The 20,770-nt window shown below is 41.8% G+C and overlaps 1 protein-coding gene across 4 annotated transcripts in view; it reads left to right on the plus strand.

Annotated features, from left to right (window-relative positions):
* AGBL1 (AGBL carboxypeptidase 1) overlaps positions 1–20,770 on the plus strand; it is a 445,869-nt gene that overhangs the window by 233,059 nt on the left and 192,040 nt on the right. Inside the window, exon 23 of one of the 4 annotated variants that reach the window (XM_068695605.1) lies at positions 11,869–14,595. The exons of the other annotated variants lie outside the window; for them this stretch is intronic. Coding sequence (XP_068551706.1) covers positions 11,869–12,004 — 136 coding nt within the window. The 3' untranslated portion in view covers positions 12,005–14,595. Of the gene's footprint in view, positions 1–11,868; positions 14,596–20,770 lie in introns of those variants that run through there. 4 annotated transcript variants of the gene reach the window in all.

A 20,770-nucleotide genomic window follows, 5' to 3' on the forward strand; every position in this document is an offset into this window, starting at 1 on the left:
CTTCTTCATTATAAGAAAATTAGAAGCTGGGGAAAAGCCTCTTGTGGTGCTAAATTGTTACTGGCTAATAAAACTGCAGGAGCCATACACAGTGTTTTTTTTCCATAAATCAGCAGTGGAGGGAATTAGGTGGCAAGAGATGGAAGGGCAATGTTTAATCAGCTCGTGTAGGAAATCATTAGCTGCACACCCTCATTCCATCGCTGGCTCATTCTTCATTCCCAATGGCTGCTTTGCCACCAGACCATTAACATTTTTCAATGACTTTCTAAATGCAGTGAAAAAACACGCAAGTGGTGAAATATCAGTGGATGTTGTGGAAACAAAAGGCTGAAGGATGTGCTTGTCTTTTGATTTTTTTTTCTTTTTCTTTTTTCTTCCTTCCCCCCCCCCCCCCCCCCCCCCCCCCCTTTTCCCTTCTTTATGCACTCTCTCTCTCTCTAGATTAGAAATGTACCTTGTTAAAAGACAAGTGACCTATAGCCTGGAAGGCTGTCTCTCCCATCCACCAAATAAAAAGAGACAGAAGATTTAGTAGTAACATGAACAAGAATAAGATTTTTTATTAGATTTACTGTATGCTCTCATTTATGCGTTTGTCGATTTCATGGCCTTTTGCACAATCTACCATTGCGATCCAATTTCTGCAAAACTGATCAGAGATTAAGTTTTTCATTTAACTGGCACCAAAAAAAAAAAAAATTGGGTCACAATTTATTTGCTAAAAATTCAGGTCAAACCAAACTAGTGCTACTCAGCCAGTGTATCATAGCTCATAAGGGTCCCATAACTCAGCTGTGTGTCTCACTTGCAAAGGTTAAGACAAAACTTCATCTTCTACTGCCAGTTCTTTATTTGATCTGAATGAAACTAGCTCACAGACTCCAATGAGATGAAAACCCATCCCTAAGGAGTCAGCTTGACTTTTTTCAGAGACTGCGTGCAGTGGAGCTAGGCTTTCTGCTCTGGGTTGTTAATCCGCTATCTTCTACAAGCCTCCCTTTGCATTAGCAGATGCACTTAGTGTGGTAGTTTGCTAGACACTCATATGCATAGCTGTGGAGAGTGTGTGTATCTGGGTGTATGGCTGTGCTATCCTTGCAATAACTTGCAGAGCTCTGTGATGAACCTCCCTGCGTTTCTCACCTCATCACCTGTTCCTTGCTCACCACTTCACTTCTCCCATGACCATTACACACTGCAATCAAAGCCTCTGAAGATTCTTGCAGTGTCCATGGCTTGAAAAGCAAGAGAGAGCTTTAAAAATGAGCTCCAGTGAATTTTCCAGAACTGTGTTCAGTATTTTTGAAATGTTTTAATTATCATCTTTCTGTAGCTTTTGAGGTAAGTGTAGAAGAATTTAAGATTCTGTAGAGTACTTTTTTCTTTCGTATTCACATAAGATGATCTGCTCACATGCAGATTTGCAGTTTGTAAGAGATGTTCCCATGCCAAACTCCTGTTGCTTTATAGACAATATTTGCCAGTTTCTGCATGTACAGTTAAGGATGTCTCCAACTGGTTGTCAGTACGAATGCCTCTGGAATGGAATTTCCTAGTGCAACCTGTAGCAGAGGAAAGATGTGTCTGCAAAAGTGTGAGCCATATACAGAGCAAGTTGGAAGTGCTGGGAGTTTCTGTGAAATAATACAGCTGTAGCTGAAGAGAAATTCCTATGATCTTGGATTGTCCCAAAGATATCAGGTCCACAGTCCTGGGCCTTACTGGAAATGTCCTCGATCAGTCTGTCCCCATGCTGAAGTACCAGTTTAATTTCTGCTCTGTGCTAATGTTCAAAATTGGTGACATTATTAATTCAAACTTCTGGATAGCTGGTTCAGTCCACACTTGACAAGAAGAGCACATCCAGCTCCTTGACATGCATTCCTTTGAGTTTGCCTTGCCACTTTCCCATCCTAGTATAAAAAAAAAACAACACCAGGACAGAGTTTAAGGGCATCTTTGCATGGAGAAGGTGGGAGGCAGTCAGCTGGGTGTGAATTTGTGCTACAATGTGAAGTCTGGGAGGTCACAGACTAAGAGTCTTTCTACTTGACCTGAAGCCCACGTGATGCCCATAGCAGGGTTATCTAGGGCAACACAGTTATCTAGGCAACACAACTAAAAAGAAGTAGGCTTGTCAAATCAATGGGAAGAGAAGGGGACTTCCAGTGGGCAGCTGGAATCTTAGGTGGGATTAATTGCATTCAGAGAGGGTGTTAATATCAAGGTAATATAGGGTAAACAGTTCCAGAAATAGGTGTCTAGGGTAGAGGGTGGGGATTAATTCAAGCCCTACTTAACAAATTCTATGAGGAAGAGTATTATGCTTTGCAAATGTTGAGTAATTTACCTTCCACAAGGTGCTCTATTAAGTTAAGATATGTGGAGAGTTGACTCAAAATACCAGGTGGTAAAAATTTCATTTGCTTCCCTATATGTGACCTAATGCCTGTAGAGAAAAGCTGGAGTTGCAGCCCCTTCCTCTTGTGAGGAGCACATATTGAAGATTCCTTCAAATGGGTTCCAGCTGCTCCCCAGAAGGAAGTATGTCACTTTGAGGATATAGTTTGACATTTCTGTACAAGACACGTTTCTTCTTTTTCTCTATTTCATCTTCAGAATTCAGAGACTGTTTTATTCAGGCATTAGCCGGCACTCCATCATACTCTGACTCCTTAAAGTATAGTGTCTGCAAAACCCAATGTGAAACAAGAAACCAGTCTGATAAGTAGAGAATACACTTTAAGAAGTAACATCTCATTTGTCACAGTGAAAGAAATATGGAATGGAATGATCAAATTGTGTCTGTGTATTAGGCCTGATGCCGTTTTGCTTTGGTGAACTGAAAAGGCTTCTTAAAGTAAGAGAAGGTAATGACAACCCACACCTGACTTTTATCAGCTATTGCAAGAAGTGTTCTTCTGTTCTCGAGAACCTCTTGCCTAATTCTCTTTATCCCTTTCCTGTGCTAAAGGCAGAAGTGTGGAATTTTGGAGTAAAAGTGGCTGTAAATCACTGTTGCACTTTTTGGTCTTCAGCAGACACAGTCTAGTTTTAGATTTGCCTTGACTTTCTTTTTACCTCTCTTGAGCTTTGGGATGTGAAGCAGCTCTTGTGAATCATAATCTGTATGATACTCTCACCGTCATCCCTCTCTCTCAGGACTTCTTAATCAGGCATCTGAAGGCTTGTCTTATGGAGCAGGTAATGGAGACCACGCTAGGAGAAGCAAAAGTTCTTCCTGACAAGTTCAGAGTTGCTGGGGACAGCCTGGGAGAAAGATCCCAGAAGCTGAAGCAAAGGCAGAAGGAACCTTGAGGAAAAATTCACGAGGCTGTGCACTCTACAGGTGTAAGTCTGATTTGTGGTTTGCAGAGAGGATTGACAGATTATATACATGCTCCATTTTAGAGAGAAGAAGAAATCTTCTTAGAATCCTAGGGGTGGACAGTGGCAGTGCGTTTATCAATCTATTCACACTGTAAATGGGAAGAGAAAATAGCATCGTGGCTCATTGTTTTTGGTTTAGAGCAAACTCGGTTTTGTTTGACTGTCAATGAACAGCTTCCTCTCTGTGTTAATGTAGATTTACCTAGCCAGATTGTCACCTTTCCTGCTGTGACTGGCCTGTCATCATCGTGTTCACAATGAAATGTAAAGTTGTAAATCTCCTGAGCTGAGTGATGAGATTGATGCTGGAGAAGGGCTGCAGAAGCAGTTGTGCATAGACCTAGGGGGAAACCGGCCAGCAGTGGCACAGCTGATATCACTTTCTTTGTGTAAGAAATGCTCAGCGAAAAAAGGGACACACAGCTCGTGTGATCTCTCAGACAGAGGTACACAGCACGTTTTTCATCATAAAATTTTCTTACAATTTCTCTGCTGGTGATGTGAGAGAAGCTCAGCCAGCCAGCAGAACTGGGGGCTGAGGAGGCCAGTTGGTTCGTTCTTGCTCTGACCAATGGACTCTTGCCAACCCTGTGAACAAAAGGTTCACTCATATGTTGGAGGAACAGAAGTGACATTAACTGTTAGTACAAAAGAAATATTTTGTATGATTTTATTTCTTTAGCTGAAACTATACCACGTTTCAATAGTCACATTCTTCAGAATATGCTGGCTGGATGGGGAACTGTGAAAAGCAGAGAAGAGCTGATGTTTAAAACATTGAAGTAAGAATTTAATCTGTAGAGAGATGGCAGGAGAGAGAGTCTCTGATCAGACATCGCTTGCAGTGGTAGTCTTAGTGGAATATGGGGACATACAGCACAATTCTTTGGTTACAATTTAGAAATCCCAAACAACAGGCAGAGAAACCTCACACTGTAGATTTTAATTTGGGTACATTGAGTAAAAGACAAAGGAAGAAAACATTGGTGTGTCATGGATTAGAAAGCTGGTGGTGACAAAGACCCCAAGAGTTCCAGTCTGTAGCACATACCTGAAATGAGAAAACCACGAACATGAGAGTGAAAGGACATTCTAAACCAAGAACGATTTAAGTAGTTTTGTAAGGAGAAATGTCTGTGCCAACAGGGATGTGGCTGGGAGAAATGAAGATGCATCTGCAAAGATCCAAACTGAGAGCTATTAATTAGGATGGAACGTTAAATCCTACAAAGTTTTGCTTAGCAACATTATTCCAGACAATCAATTTATTTAGGGAGCGAGAAGAAAGTTCAAGCAGCAATGATGTTAATAGCTGATGACAACTAAGTGGGGTTCCATGCCCTGCAATGTAAAGCCCTGCATCCACTTGAAAGAATGAAGTTTAATTGTGGATACCAGCTCTGCGCTGCCACAGGGAGAGTCACAGCGCCGTGCTTGGCAATACGGCTGGATAAAAACAAGAGAGATTAAAACAGGTCTGAAGGCAGATTAATGCAGGAGTTTAGGCATGTGTTGTAATGATCTCCTCTTTTAGGCCATTGCTTTAAATTCAGCCCCTGTCATCTGTGACGGGAATGGTAGCTCTTTGACCTGCCTGAGGTCTGAGGTTAATTGGTGGTTTCAGTCCATCCCTCCTTACATGACTGTTTGCATCCAACTGCCACTATTTCTGGCTGGTCCAAGACAGTCTCTCTTTTTTTTTTTAACCTGGCTTGTTTAAGTGCCCTTATTTTACAGAGACATGAGAGTTGCCAGTGGTCACCAGCCCAGTGGCACATCTAGTCTAGGCTTCAGCTGATGAAGAGCAGCCAGGGTCTACTGTCATGGGAAAATGGGAATGAAAAGGAAAAAGAAAAAAAAATTAAAAAACCACACATAATCCTACAGATGAGAGATGATTCTTGTCCCTGGGTGTACTGTAAAATGCGATTTGGACAAACAGGCCAGCTACACACTAACACTCAGCTCAGATGCGAGTGAGCAGGAGCAGAAACGAGTTGTGTTTGTTGTTGCTGGTAGTAGTAGTTGTATCTGCAGCGTCTTAGAAAACGAGTTGTGAGCTGAGGCTCCTCTGTGTTAAGCAATGTGCAGACTTGTACCAGCAGAACTGCTTCTTCCCCAAAGAGCTCACAGATTATGGGTAAGGCAAGAGAGCACAGATGGGCGGGTCCAAAAAGAGGAGAGAGGAAATGATGTGCCAGTGCTAATCAGCAGAATATTCAGAAATTATAGCCTGTCATTTCCATATTTTTGAAAACATCACAGCAATCGGGCGTGTTAATGAGGGATTTGCAGTATGTAACATTCTGGTAAGTCTGAGGTGAAATGCAGAGATTCTTGCTTGGAAGTGCCACAGCTGTGTGATGGAGCTGGTGTTGCGTAGTGTTTGGAGAATATCACTGACCTCTTACCCCTAAATATGAAGTGTCTGATAGGACAGAGGCAGGTGATAGAGTGCTCTGGGACAAATGGAAGGGACTGGAAGCCATGAAGAGATGCTGCCTTTGCCACCTAAAGCACAATTGCTCACTCTGGCAAGGACGCTGTGTCCTGCATTGTTGTCATATGAACATACAGCACCATGCTGGGGGATGATAATTATCGTTACTGTTTCCTTTTGATTTAATGATGGATATTCCGATTTTTTTATTTTTATTTTTTAATTTTTCCCTTCAGTGAGAACTTGATGCAGGGCATCCCTTGGGGCATCAATATGTGGTCAAATAGTATAATCAACATCGATGCAGAGGGTATCCCTTTGCGTGTTAGCTTGTACCATGTGTGCTCCAGGACCCAAACTGCTTTCCTGTTAATATTCACATTCAGTTGAAAGGCTGCCTCTCAGCTGAAGTCCTAAATTGTTTGAAAAGTCTTGCTTGAGAAAAGGGAGAGGCACTCTTCTTCACTTTATTATTACAGTTCTGCTCAGTGGAGGCATTTCAGCTTCTGTGGAAAGCTTTCTTTAAGAAGGGCCCCTAGCAATGGAAGAAATTCCCAGCCCTGGTCCAGAACGGCTGGGATTGTGAATTGCAGTCAGAACACAAAGCACACGGTGCATCTGCTTGTGGGGATGGGAGGGGACTGCTCATATGATGACTTTTCTGTTTTGCTTGGGAGGACCTACACCCTTTTGGCTCTTGGGATATACTGCTGTTCTATTTTTGTTTTGATAACTGGTGTCAAGGGCAACCAGGGCTTTTTGTGTTGGAGAAATCCAAATAAAACTCAATAAATGAACACCAGCTGTGGGCTACATTCAAGAAGGTCTAAACAAGGGAAAGAGGCCATACAGAGGATGGAGATGGTTTCTGTGAACTCGAAGCAATGCTCAGAGCTGTGGATCAGAATGCTTGAGGTTTGTACAGTTTTAAATGAAACAAAAAGTAAAATATAAGTTGAAAAAGAGATAGAGAGAGGGAAGATGTAACTGTTTGTTAATCCAAGTTTTGTTCTGGTGAGCCAAAAGTCCTTTTTTAGCCCAGATTTTCCTAGTCTGGCTTTGTCTTGGAGAAGATCGCTGCAGCTTTTAAGAGAAGGAGAGTCCTACAGCCCTAAATAAAATAAAATAAAATAAAAATTTAGATGAACAAATCCCATTTGTTCAGGCTCATGGAGCGATGGCCATGGAACAGATTATAATAAGCACTGAGATCTGTTGAAACTGTACTCAACAGCACTAAACAAAATGTTCTCCTCCCACTGGAGGTCAGCAGTGAAATGTTTTATCAGTTAAAGACAATGGGGACATCTCTGCCGAATGTGACAAGCGGCAGGGCTTACCATTTTCCTGTCAGCTTCTGATTAAAGTGAAATTAGTTCAAACTTGCATTAACACAAGCATTGTGTCTTCCCTCTCCCTATCTCTTTTTCATTTTAAATTTTATTTTTTGTTTTATTCAAAACCACATTATATCTCTTCACTAGCATGTATAATTAATTAGAAGTCACAGGAAAACAACAGCCATTCCCAGAGGAGTTGCTGTGAAATTGCCTGGTGTTCCCTTTATGGCTCCCAGCCTTTCTGGTTGTTTTTACAAAGATGTTCCTCTATATCAAATTATTTTCATTTTCCTTTATTTTTCCCTCCTGCCCTTCATGTAGTCTCTTTAGATGCATGTTGCACTTGGACTCAGCAGGACTCACATGATTCCAGACACAACGTATTTTTGGATTATTATTTTTTTTTAATGTCACACTTAAAATACCTGCTCACTCATTTCTCTCATCACGTGAGTCAGCCACCTCCAGCAGTCAAGAAGTATGTAGCTTAGAAAAAATAAAGGAAATCCACTGCTTTATGGAGAAAGAGAGAGAGGAAGGAAGGATGAACAGACACAGACCTCTAAATCTGGTAGACCTTCTTACCCCTTTTTGTAACTGCCAGAAATATCCTGCTGCTGAAAGTCAGTGAATTGCTAGGAAAGGAGACTGAAGACTGTATATTCCCAACACTGCCACTATAAGACCATTTTTCAGCATGTACAACAGTAGGGCCAGCAACTCTGTGGTGACCCAGGCTGCTGAGTGCTTCTTGACACCTCTGAGGACCAGCTCCCACTGCAAAGTGAAATTCAAATGACCTGGCTCAGCAGCCAGGATATCACTGTCCTGACTGCAACACTGCCTTCCCTTCTGATGGAAGGAACTGAATCTGACTTTGTGCTACACTGGTGGGGGAAGAAATGCTTCCAGATTCCTGGGCTGGATGTTGAGTCAGAGAAAGACAACGTGAGCTAGGACAGGATGCTAAGAGCTTTGACAGTGTTCTGTGGATGCTCATTGCCCCAGAGTGGATGTCAAGTGCTTACAGAATTTAAGAATAACCACAGTATTTGGGGCTTTTTCCGCTTTGCTCATAAAAACACAGGTTTTTCTCTGATAAATATATGATACCGTGTCTGCATGTGAAATACTCTGACTCATGGCAATCAGTGTGTCTTCTTAATCATCGGCTGTGGGATTTAGACTACTCCTTGTGACTGAAGACAGTTTTCTTCTATTTGGAGTTGCAATTTTCCTGGTGACCAGACAGTTTCTGGATGTGTTTTAGGGCTGAGGTCTTTTTAGGAGACCCGCAGCTTCCTGCTTGAGTTGTCTGACAGTAGAGAAAAGAGAGACTCAGGGATTAAAAAGACAAGAATATGAAGAACATGACAGAGGCTGGCAGGTAGAGCCTGGCAGGAAAAAAATGAAGAGATGCTGTCAAAGTGGGTGTTGTTTGGCACTTGGATGTGGAAGCTAGACAGAATAAAAATTGTCTCTCTCTTTAACAAGAGCTCCACCAGTAAAAACACAAAGCAAACACCTCAAAACCACCCCAAGCCCTCATCAAAACCTGGTGAGGAATTGCATTTTCAAAGTGAAAACCAAATCTTTCTCTGCTTCCTGATGTATTGCTAAACTAAAGGGCCTGCTGGCCCACACGTGTGAAAACTCCCAAAGCCTAAATCAGCTGCTCAGCTCTCTATCTGGGTCAGAATAGAGCCAGCATCCAAGTTAATAGGACAAACATGCTCTGCCAGTCCTAGCTGCTGTGTCTGAATGAATTTGCTTCTAAGTAATGGAGCAGAGCCAGAAACAAGGGTCATTATGGAAATAAAAACTGTTTCTCTGCAGCCTCTATCTCACAGTGGCAGAAGGTGACATTTGTTTTCCTAATCCAGTTCTTGGTTTATAGAGATCCTGTATTGCATGACATGCATGTGCTAGTGGTAGCTTTTCAGGGCAGAGAGTAAATGGCATTAGGAAAGCCATAAGAAAATAGCTACTTCTCTTCAAGAAAGCGAGAGCAAAGAAATGCAGGCTTCTGACTTAAGAGGAGCTATGAAAAGCAAATCTCAGGGAACGTCCCATCAATTCCAGTTCTATTTTTCCAGTTGCTGGCTGGCCACTTTAAAGCAATTCAGAATGAGCCAAGCATTTTCATTACTTGGTATTTTATGAGATTTCGTAGACTGTTCTGTGGTAGAACACAAACAGGTGATTTCAAATGGACCAGACTCCAGCAGTTTTTTACTTCTTGCACAACGCTGGGTAGGAAGCAAGCAATGAGCCTTTAAATTACACCTCTTCTGATGTGCCCTTACGCTATGCAAAACTGTAATCAGACCTGAGTCAGTCTTAATGGCTCTGGTGCCAGCGCTGGCAGTTTCCCATAATCCATCAACTCCCAGTTCCCTCTCAAAAATGTGTTTTAGGCATTCTCCAAATAATTTAACCATTTCTGCCGAAGAGAAGGAAATGGTTGTGTGACAAGATAATCGCCGCTCAGCGATGATGCTAACGCACTGAATTCTTCAGTGTCTCCGGTGAGCCTGCTGCAGTTGTTAGTTACAGGCCCATGTCTCTGTATCACTGGGAAGGTGAGTATTGAAGAAAAAAGCCATTCTCAACTCGGGGGTACTTTGTCCCTTTTAAGCAAAGGTTCTGACCAGCAAATCACAGTGCCCTTTTAGCAGAGATCATCTGCTATTCTGAGAGTAATGAAGGACTGTGACACATTTGCAGCATCTTTTGATGCTGATGTCTCAGGCATAGCATATGCTAGAGAGAGCACTCAAACCTGCATTTTGTCATTGAAAGTAATTTCAAATCTCAGTGTATACCAATACTGGATAAAGAGTTTTTATTGCTTCCAGAAGTCTGGTTGATGGTGTAATTGTGGAAAAAGCAAAGGAGATATGGTTTGTCAATACCACTGACTGTGTTGACAGAGAATGAGTGCTTTTCAGATTTATTACTGTTATTTTGAGCAGATTTCTTCTCACTTTGCATTTTTTCCCATTGCCCAGACCACCCTCATAGTGATCCCACATTCATCCTGCTCTCAGAGTCTGACTATGGGAAGATGAAAAGGGTGAGACAGTCAGGGCTGAACTATTAATTTGCCAGTCTACAAAGTGAGTTATGGGAGGTTTCATGGTATGAAGCACTAGAGCTAAAACTGGGGTCCTTACACTTCAGGACAATTGTCTCAGCTGCAGTGCAGACACACATTAATGCAAAATTGTTGCTGTTGTATAGCTTTTGGGTGGGCTGCAGGACATGATCTGTTATTTTCTGATTGCTTCAAGCAGATCACTGTCTGCACTCACTATTAATTGACGTCTGTGGATTTAGAGAGTAGTCAGGGTGAGCTGTGTTGAGACCTAAGGCTTAATTCTCAGCTGTGCTCGTCCTCTGCCTACTGGTGGTACTAGGTCCTGGGGTCTGTCCAGAGCTTCTCTCAGTCAGCTGAAGTGTACCCTGAAGGGACATTTAAGCAGGTCAGAACTGCTGAAGCACCCTCTCCCAGTCTCTGCTCTTCTTCTGTGAGCAGATCCCTACTGCAAACGTCCCTCTTGGAAAGTATCAGGTGTCCTCTTTCACTCCAGGGAGAAGCTGTTCATGTGTAGGATGGATGCTCAGAGTAGGCAAAAGTGACAACTATAAATGCCCTTCTCAAGTGTAGGAGAAATGTCATGAGCTTTTCGCAAACAAGACTGGAAAAGGAAACCACAGAATCAATGAGAAATTTCAAACATTTGGCCCTGTGGGCTTTGAAAAAGAGATGAGATCTCTGATCTATCAGAAAACAACAACAAAAACCCCACCATCTTGTTAATTCCTTAAAGCTTTAGCTGTTTGCTGTATAAACACATGCAAGAGGGTTTCAGATTAGTGGTCCACCTGTAGTAGAAGAAGGAGGAGAAGCAGCTTCAGAAAGGAGCGGAAAATTTGGCACTCCAAAGAATTTTAATTGATTTCTACTGCTCCCTCAGGCTGAGGGTGATTCACATGAGGTCAGTGCAAGGGCACACCTATTGGCAGCTGGAACATTTGTCTTTCCTCTGATAGTACCTGGGATCCAGCCCTGTCAGTTCAGTTGATATTAGACTTGCTAGCTCTGTAGATCCATGTGTCATATCGTCAATGATCATTGACTTGCAATGTCCAGTTGTTGGATGTAAATAAGGGAGGTGAAGGTGGGGGGACTTATCAGACTCAGCTGAGATTGACTTGAAATATCCTGCTGAAATTGCCTCAAGTCAGTACACAATAGACTTTTTATTAGCTTTGGAAACAGAGCTGAATTTACCCCCAAGAGCTCAGAGGTTATGTATTTGCACTGATGATAGCATCCTAAATGATTCCCTCTGGCCTTATTTTTGGGACTCAGAAGGCTTGTCCTTAGGTTCCTGAACTTGGGTTAATTCAGTCAGGGGGCAGTGAAGCCAAACTTCTCCAGCTGGGCGAAGTAGCAGGCAAAGAACTACAGCTGGGATATAGGATGTGCCTACCGCTTCCCTTCATGGTTGAGCTCTTACAGCTGTATGTGAGGTGCAGACTACAAATAAACTGCCCTTCAGGGTGAGAGCTGGCTCGTATTGGCAGAACCAGCAGGGAGGTGTTCCTGTGAGAAAGAATAGTAACCACCAGCGTAAAATAATAATACTATCTGGCTCTTTTAAAATTCATCCCTCCTTTCTCCTGTAGGATGATCCCCAAAGCCAAGCTGAACACTAATGCATTCCAAAACTGGAAGCAATCATGCCTCAAGAAACAGCTAATACCAACAGAGCAAAAACAACTGGGAGAGATCGTACAGCTAAAACCGTATTTAAAAAATTAGCGCTTGCTATAAGGTGATTTGTTTCATTATTGAAATGTTGGGTGTTTTCCTACTACCTATGAACGTGAAGCAGAGCTGCGGTGTGACTGGCCAGAGGCCACAGCAATTTTCTACCTCACAGCCCTGAATGGCAGCTTCTGGTCCCAGGCCTCCAAAGAGCTCTGCTCTGTTCTTTTTCTCCTCAGTATGGACTTGCATATTTCCAGCCATCCTCATCATAGCTATTTCATGCAGTTCAGCTAATGCTTCCAAGTCTCTGATTTATATCCGTTTTCCCCAGTTCTGCCCCTCCAGCGATTCTCAGTTCTACTAAATCCTGCCCTGTGACATTGCCAGTTCTTTCAGTCATGAAAACTCCTTTGGGTGAAGAAAGCGAACACGCAGGTCTGAGGCAAACAAAAACCCAAATGGGAATATCCCGAGATTGGCAAACTTATTCCCTCTATGACTCCAAAGGTGAAAGGGAGATGCATTAGCCTGCCGTGCCACCTGGCCTCTGCTGTGAATCAGATGGTGCTGTAATGACATGTAATATGCACGTGCCTCAGAGCTGGGAGAGCAGTGCAGGGACAAGGGGCAGTCTCCAAAAGGAACAATGCCATTCCTTTCCTCCCTTACGCCTTATGTCTTCATGTGCCAGAAGCTGCTTATCCCCCAGGCATCTTGACTTGCCTGCTTCAATAAATAAAAAATGTGCCAGGCAGTTACAACGGTGCTAATTGCTGATAGCTCTCTATTGATCCATCCATTTGGCGGCTCTGATTACAGAGTGATACTTCCATCTAATCACAGCTGTGGCAGCCAGAAAAAAGAGCCTGGGCTCATAGCTTTGAAACGGTATGGTGTTCTCGAGCTTTCCAGCCATTCTTCTGAACGAGTGCTTTAGTGCATGAAAACAGAATTTTCTGCTGCGTTGTCAGGTGTGGCTTCTTGGAAGGAAATGATGCTTTAGTGAAACTCTGCAGGTCTGAGCAGCATGCAGAGCAGAAATAGTGAGCTTGGAGATACCAATGGCAGTCCCATCTGGGTGAAGCCTTCCAGGAGCTGGTTATCAGACATGGACTGGAACTGTGGACCTTCCTGCCCTACTGCTTAGACAGTCCTCGTGCAGTGAGCTGGCTGATCAGCTAGACACCACCTGATCTTGCAAAAGACTGGGAGATCTTTGAAGGGCTCTACAGCCAGCACATTGCAGCTACTTGTAGCTGCGTAGCAGGGAAGCTCATACCTTACTGCAGCAGAAGCTGTTGTAGCAGCTGAAATGGAAGGAAACGCACTACATTATTTTGAAGGTGTCCCGATGAATCATGGATATTAAAAGCGACTCTTTGGCTCAGGTATATTTGACTGCTTGGGTACTGTCTGACATTCAAACTGTGCACAAATGTTCCCTTACTGTTCTCTTCCTGTTGCTTTTCTCCACAGCACTGATAGGTCCCTTGGTTGCTGTTGGCCTAAGGTCTGAACAAAGATGTTCTCATTTCAAACACAGATAGATTATGTTTTGCCCCAGGGGCCTGGAATACATAACTAGAGCTGGTTGACATTAGCTGAATGGGAAAAATTGTATCAGAAAATGGCCTTTTTAGAAAATGAATGTTTTTGTTAAGCTAGAAAAGATTCTTTGCTTCCTCCTCCCCCCCAAAACCCAAAAAAAAAAAAAAAGTTATTTTTTTGTTTGTTTGTTTTGCAGAGATTTTAAGCAATTCATCTCATTCATTTCTTGTCTTGTAATTTTTGGTTGTTTCTACACGTGTCCTTGGAAATCCATCTGTGATTGGGGTTATTTTCCTTTGTCCACATGTTCTATCACTAGACACTTATTTTTTCCTCCTGCGTGTATAAGACCATGTTGCCATTGTACTTCTTTCTCTTTTGCCCTTTTTCCTGGCATGAGAGCTCTCCCTCTTTTTTCCCTTTCTGATTATTTAACACTTCAATCCTTTCATATTGGCTTGGTAGACAGCTGCTGTATTTTTTCTTTCCGCCTTTGTGTTCAGCCATTGTATTTCACTTGGCTTTGTGTCACACCTTCAGCCATTTGCCACACCTTTGTACTTCTGCTTCTTTGAGTCGCTTTCCATTCGGAGTGTTTGATTGTGGTCAACATTCTGTTTTTCTTCGAACATTAAACTCCCTGAAGCATCAAATGTATTTTTAAATCTGTGAAGGAAAAAGCAATTAAGATCCTGTAGGAAAACAAACAAGCAACAACACAAACAGCATCAAAATGACAATTATGACAATTTACAATTACATTTTAGATACTTGTGGCTATTGACTGTAGACTGTCCTGAGAGATAAAACTTGACCGAGAAAAATAAAAGGGAAAGACTGAATGAATAGAATTGTCTAAAATCTCTGAAGAAAATTGAGATATTTTTTTTTTCCTCTTGATTGATAAAGGATCTTCACATGCTTAAACTGTATTTGACTTAATGAGACACATTCAGAAGTGACTCTAACTGAATTTAATGAGTTCAGGTCTGTTAATTTCACTGGCTTTCTCAACACATTAGTGGGATGTATTTTAGAATCAGGTTCTCTCCCACTTGTTTCCCTGTCGCTCACACCTACTTACAGGTTACCATTACATTTTATCTGAGGAACAGGCTAAGTCAGTGCTGGTGGAGCAGTTCATGTGAGCTGAAAAGCAACCAGAGACAGAAACCCTTCCACTGGCACAGCTGGTTCTGGGAAGGCTTCTCTGTCTTTAGCCTTATGCTTTAGATTTGATTTCAAATTCAGTGCCACATATTTTTAGGTTTAGATCTGCTACCTAAAAAACAATATACAGATGTTTTTTAGGAAGATAATCAAATTACTGACGTCCTTAATACACAATGGCCAGAAAAAAGAGGCAATAATGAAGGAGAGAAAGGGTAGAAAGTGCACAGTGGAGAAACAAAGTGAGAGCTATAGGAATTCCACTTCTACCATCCTGTAAATTATTCACACGTGCCAGCTGGTAATTACTTATAATGAACGTCTATAAAGCACTTTGATATGCTCAGATGAGCAATACTATAGAAAGTGTGTCCGCTGTTTAGATCTAAAGGATAAGGCACTAGTAGAAAGGCAAGAACTACCCATGTAATTATCCACTTACGATATGTTGGCTCACTGGTGCTGTACCTAGCTGCGTTATTAAAGAAGTAGATTAGTTTTTCAGAGTGTGAGCTTCAGAGGCAATAATCTGATGATGATTCAGGTTGAGGAGTAATGCGGAGCACTGATAATTTCTGGCAGTCTTGCTGAACATGGAATTTGAGTCTTTTTATTTCCCAAAGAGATGATGTCATCATTACCCTTGAATCCATCTGTCCAGCTGCACGACTCGGCTTTGCATCCCTTGTGTCCATCAAGCCACTGATCAGCAATATGTAACTTGCATTCGTCTGTGATCTCTCTAAGAAGTGAGTTGTGGAATGCACTTAATTAGATTTTTGATCCACAGATTTGTAACAAGATCCTTTAATGAAGCAATTTTCTACTGATTTTTGTCAGTAGCGTCCTGAGCTGAACCTTTGATCCTTTGATGTTTCCCTTATGTGAAGTATGTCTTGATCCCTCGTGTTACCTGGCTTTGGAATGCTGCCCTATGAAAAATTACCACACAATGTAGTTGCGTCATGTTTGTGGCCATGGCATTTGTAATCCAACTGGCAGGTTTCTTGAGTTTATGGTAACATTTCAGTATAGAATTGCAGGCTACACTGGAACTGGTGACATTGAAACCACTCATTCCCAATCTTTGGGAACACTCATTTTTCTCTTCCTATCCCATGTCTAAGGTACTCCACATTTCCAAAGAAGAATGTGTGCCGGGTACTGTTGGCATCTCTTCAGGCTACACTAGCCAGTTTAGAAAAGTTGGCCATGGCCCCAGTGAAGTAGAAGCACCTATTGCAAACTAAATTTGCCTAACAGTTTGTGCTGTATCAGATTAAGGAAAAATTTGTTAAGGGAGGTGTATCCAAATGAAGAGTAGTCTAATTCTACATAACATATAGCCACAATTCTTACCCTTTTTTGTACTAGAAAGTAGAAGTGCAGTGGCAGAAAAGAGAAAGAAAAGAGGGAAGGAAGAAAGAAAGAGACTTGATTAAAAAATAGCTCTTCCTTTTATAGATATGTAAGTTAGAGCTTCTCACAGCACCGGTTGAAAGCTGGTGACATTTGAGAGTTCAAGATAAGTGAAACACCAGTTGGAGATCAGTATCAAGGAACATTTTTTAAACAAGTGTTGCACAATGGGCCAAAGGTAGCAAAAAAAAAAAAAAAAGAGCCTTCCCTTCATACATGCTTATCACTAGAGAAGGAAGAAACTTTCATGGTTCATGTCTCTTTGTGTTTTATTCTCAAAATGACCTGTGTATTCATTGGATAACAGCTTCAAAGTGGACTCTTTTCTCCAGCAAAGAACATGGTGGACCTTTTAAATTTCTATCTCAAGCAAAACTCTATAAGAAAAAGTTAAAAAAAAAAAAAAAAAAAGAATGAGAACATTAAAGGAGTGCTGTAGTTTTCTTATCCTCAGAGATAGATTGATAAATCCCCCTGTTAGTTAAACATATAAAAAATAAATGATAAAATGATAATATTAAAAAGACATGGAAGGTATAGTATACGTAGGGCCATTTGAAAAAGGAGATATGTGACCCATCTCCGCATGGAGGAAAGTTACAGTTTCTGTACATCTGTCATTTTAAAAGATTGCCAGATTGTGCCACTCATGGGAGTAGTTTCACTGTACTCTCTGGGACTGCTTGGGTAAATAAAACGTGCAGCAGCTGCATGGCCTGGCCCTAAGTGAGCTACATGTACTAAAAAATGTAGAGATAAGTCACAGAGGGAGGGAAGCATCACATGCTAAGAGACCTTATGCCATCCAGCACTGCCAGCTGGAATTCAGCCCAAAGGACAAACCAAATGCTGGCCATCAACAGTGTTAGAGAGGCCTGATGGGAGGTACCACCTGGGGACTGGGTCTCTGAAATGGATCACCAGATCACCAGAATTTGATGGGTCATGGGAATGGAGCTACCCTGTCTCCTTTCCCGGCTAGTTCTCTGAGCTGGGATGCAATAGGGTCCAGTGGTCGCGATGGATGTTCGGAACAAGTGTTCTGTGCCATACACTGCTCTGCTTCTTTCTCTTGCATGACCTCTAGCAAGTCTCTAAGTCTCTTTGTTCACAGACGGTACAATAGGGAGAAAAGCTCTTCTGTACCTTCTAAGGCTATTGTGATGATGAATATGTTACTGATTGTAATGAACTCACATACTGGAACCGTGGGAGCCATATAAGCATCAGAGATAAGTAACTAGAAGCCAATAGGAAGGGCAGTGTGCTAAAGCTTTCATTGGCAGTACTGCATCTTTCACATCCTGCTGAGTTTTACCTGCTGCTGATCACAATGAACAACTTAGGCCCTGAAGCAGGAAGATTGATATTCTTTGTATTTTATTTTTATCCAAGGCACAGGATCACAAAATGCTATCCCTCTTCTTCGTACTGTCTAACCCTTCCTGGGCTCTGTCTGAGCTCTTTATCCATGGAATACCATGTGGGAATGAGTTCCACAGGTTAATTACATGCTAAACAGTGATTCATTTTTGTCCATTTTCAACGTGTAACCCTTAATTGCAAATTGCCCTCCAGGTCTTGTGTTATGGGAAAGAGAAAAAAGAGAAAGAGCAAGTAATTACCCTTCCAGACATTATTTGCAGCCCTCTCTTATATATCCTCTCTCTCTCTTACTTTCTACCCCACATAATCCCAAAGCTTTTCATTTTCCTTCTAATGGATTACTTTCTTTCCCCTTTATAATAAAAGAAACTACTTTTATTGTCCTCCACTCTTTCACTTTCTGATTGGCCTTTTTAGTGACTAAACCTAAAGTTTAGTCATTATTCTAGTATATTATTCCAGCAGAGGATGAAACATACATTTACACAAAAACATGCATTTACCACAGCAATGGCAGAATGCTACCTCCATTCCTGTCCAGTCTCCTTTTCATATTCTTCTATTTGGGGTTTTGTTTGTCATATTAATCCCCAGGAGCTGCTGAGAAATGGGAGTGATTTCTCAGGAAAGAAGAGGGACATTCTGAGGTGTAGTGGCAAGGAGATGCCTGGGTCACTAGATGCCACAGGTTTTTGAGAGACACTTTTGGTACCTTTTCAGGTGACTGCAGGGACAGTAGAGCTCATTGGAGATCCTTGTGGTAGGATGAAATGCCTGCAGAGCCCCCAAGATTTGCAAATGTTAACCTTGAGAGTCCAAATCTGTCAGTTTAGGCAGGAGAAATCCAAAAATATGCCATCAGCTTATGGATGTTATTGAACTTAGGAAAGAAATAGACTTTATCTTCTTTGGAGATTAGACAGCTCTCTAGTCTGTAGAAATAAATCCTGAAAACATTTCTGGTGGTAGGAGAGGATTGAAGTTTACTTTTTCCATTTTTTGCTTTTGGTTTTTCCTTTTCTGAAGAAAAGCAAATATGTCTAAGAATGACTGCATCAGACTGTGCCAGTGGGGATTAGTGATCCATGCCAACTCCGTTCCACCTGGATGTCTGCCTGGCTGGGTCTCCTAACAGTACACAGACAGAGGTGGCATTTCATGGAGGGCTGCTAGCAAACTCATTGAAATAATATTTTCCCATGGATCTGTCTTTCATTTTATCAGGTGAAAAAACACATATCTCAGTCATCATGGCCTAAGTGACTCAGCATTAGAGTTTGGTCACTTTGCATCACTTCAGAAAGTCATGCATTGATATAAACACTGCAATCCTATCAGGCAGTGTTATGTTATTGTATGAAAACGGAGACCCAAACACACTGCCTCCAGTATATTGGATTTTCCTGCTTTGTCTGTCTTCTCTGCCATAATTTATAAATAAAACAGTGTCATACTTCATATGTTTCTCTCAATCCTTAGCAGAGTATATGCTGAAATTTTGTGAGAACGTATAAAGATGTATTTATGACCAGATATCCTGCAGATATATATCAAGACAGTTTGTATTGTGTTTGGAGAACTGTGATGTTTTATACCACCCGAATACCTCATGTTTTGTTTTTCAGACTATCCTAAATGTTGGCACTGTTAGTATTGTTAGCTACACTGCTTTGCTTTGTAGCACCTTGTAATAGCGTGTACAACGCTGACCCTCCACAGTTTCTTAGAGATATGAAAAACAAGAAAAAAAATACACATAAAGCCATGCTCTGGAGGGATTAGAGAAACAGCAGAAGGAGAGATGTGGGGAACTAAATCTAGGCTGGAAAAGAAAGAACTCGGGATATGGTCAAAATCTATAAACAGCTTCTAGGGAATATTATGAAAAGGGAAGGGAATTATTTAGTCTCCCAGCGTAGTAGTGCAAGCAGCAGTAACTTGGATGAATGAAAGGAAAATTTGAGTTAGTTTGAAAAAAGGTTTACAGTAATGGCAATTAGGATGTTAACACTCTGAAGTAAGTGCATATGTTGTATATTGTGACATAGTGGTTGAGGTGTGTGGTTATCTGCTGGATGGTACTGCCAGTAATCTTGAGCCCAGGTGAATAAATTTTGGTTTCTATCTCAATTTCAAAAACTAAACATGTAAGCGACATGACTCTGGTGCTTAATACATTTTAAAATTAGCATATTAATAAAAAATTCAGGTATCTGTTGCTGGGTCTACCTGTAGGAACAATTTCTGTGAAAGCTTGGATCCCATGGGCTCCATCACTAGCTGGTAGACAGCTGGAGAGATGAGAAATGGTGAGATTTCCAGAAACAAAAGTTCATTTCTTCCTGTGATCTGAAAGCAGAAAGTTAAATTTCCTAATGCTAATTCTGTAGGAGATCTTTTCCCACAAACTCATGATTTTTTCAAGGCATATTTGTTTGATTACATTGAGCAAAAGGGTTGTAATTACAGCCATAGAAAAGCCAGTTGGAGAAGCTGATGTGCTGACCTTTAAAACACAAAGAACTTTGACACAATCCCAGCTTCCCCTCATCAAGGCAGTCAGTCGGTGCTCATTTCCGAGGCACGTTTGACATGTTATGAGCAGAAGTCTTGGTCAAAACATCCATTGGGCAGTTCAGAGAGTGATGTTTTACAGAAGCCAGACAGGCATTAGAGCGTGACCTCGAAAGAGTAACATTGCAGTCCGGGGAGACGTGGGGTCACCTTCAGCAGAAATGCAATGCTGTGAAACAAAGCATAAATCAATAAACGTGGCCAAGGTCTTGAAAACAAAAGTGAACGGCAGTGTAAACATACCCCAGTATGATCTCTGGGGGACCTGGAGGAATGTTGGAGATTTCAAAAAGACTGGTGAGGTCACCTGGAAAGCAGCAGCAGAGCGTGGAGACTCCAAAAAGGGACCTTGGTATTGGCTGTCTTCTGAGCTGTTTGGTTATCCAGGATCCTGAAATAGAGAAGGCAGAAATAGTCCAGGGAGTGTAAAAGGTCCGGGAGCCCCAGAGGTTTGTCTCAGTTCTGTAGTTTTAGTATGATGCTGGTGCCTGTCTAACCTCACACAGGTCCCTTTACTGCACCCCTTTCGGTCTGGCTACAAGAACGAGATTCTGCCAGGTGAACAGGACAGTGGATTTTCAGCATGCAAAATGTGTCAAAGTACTGTCTGTGTGCATCCTCTTATTCTTGAGGAACATAAGGTAGCTTGTCCCCACCTACTCTTGTAAAGTCAGAAAAAAAGATAGCCTGAGATAAGCTTCTGTGCAGGAAGTGAGATCA

This window comes from Anas acuta, chromosome 12 (genome assembly GCF_963932015.1).
Source record: "Anas acuta chromosome 12, bAnaAcu1.1, whole genome shotgun sequence".
NCBI classification, from domain to species: Eukaryota; Metazoa; Chordata; class Aves; order Anseriformes; family Anatidae; genus Anas; species Anas acuta.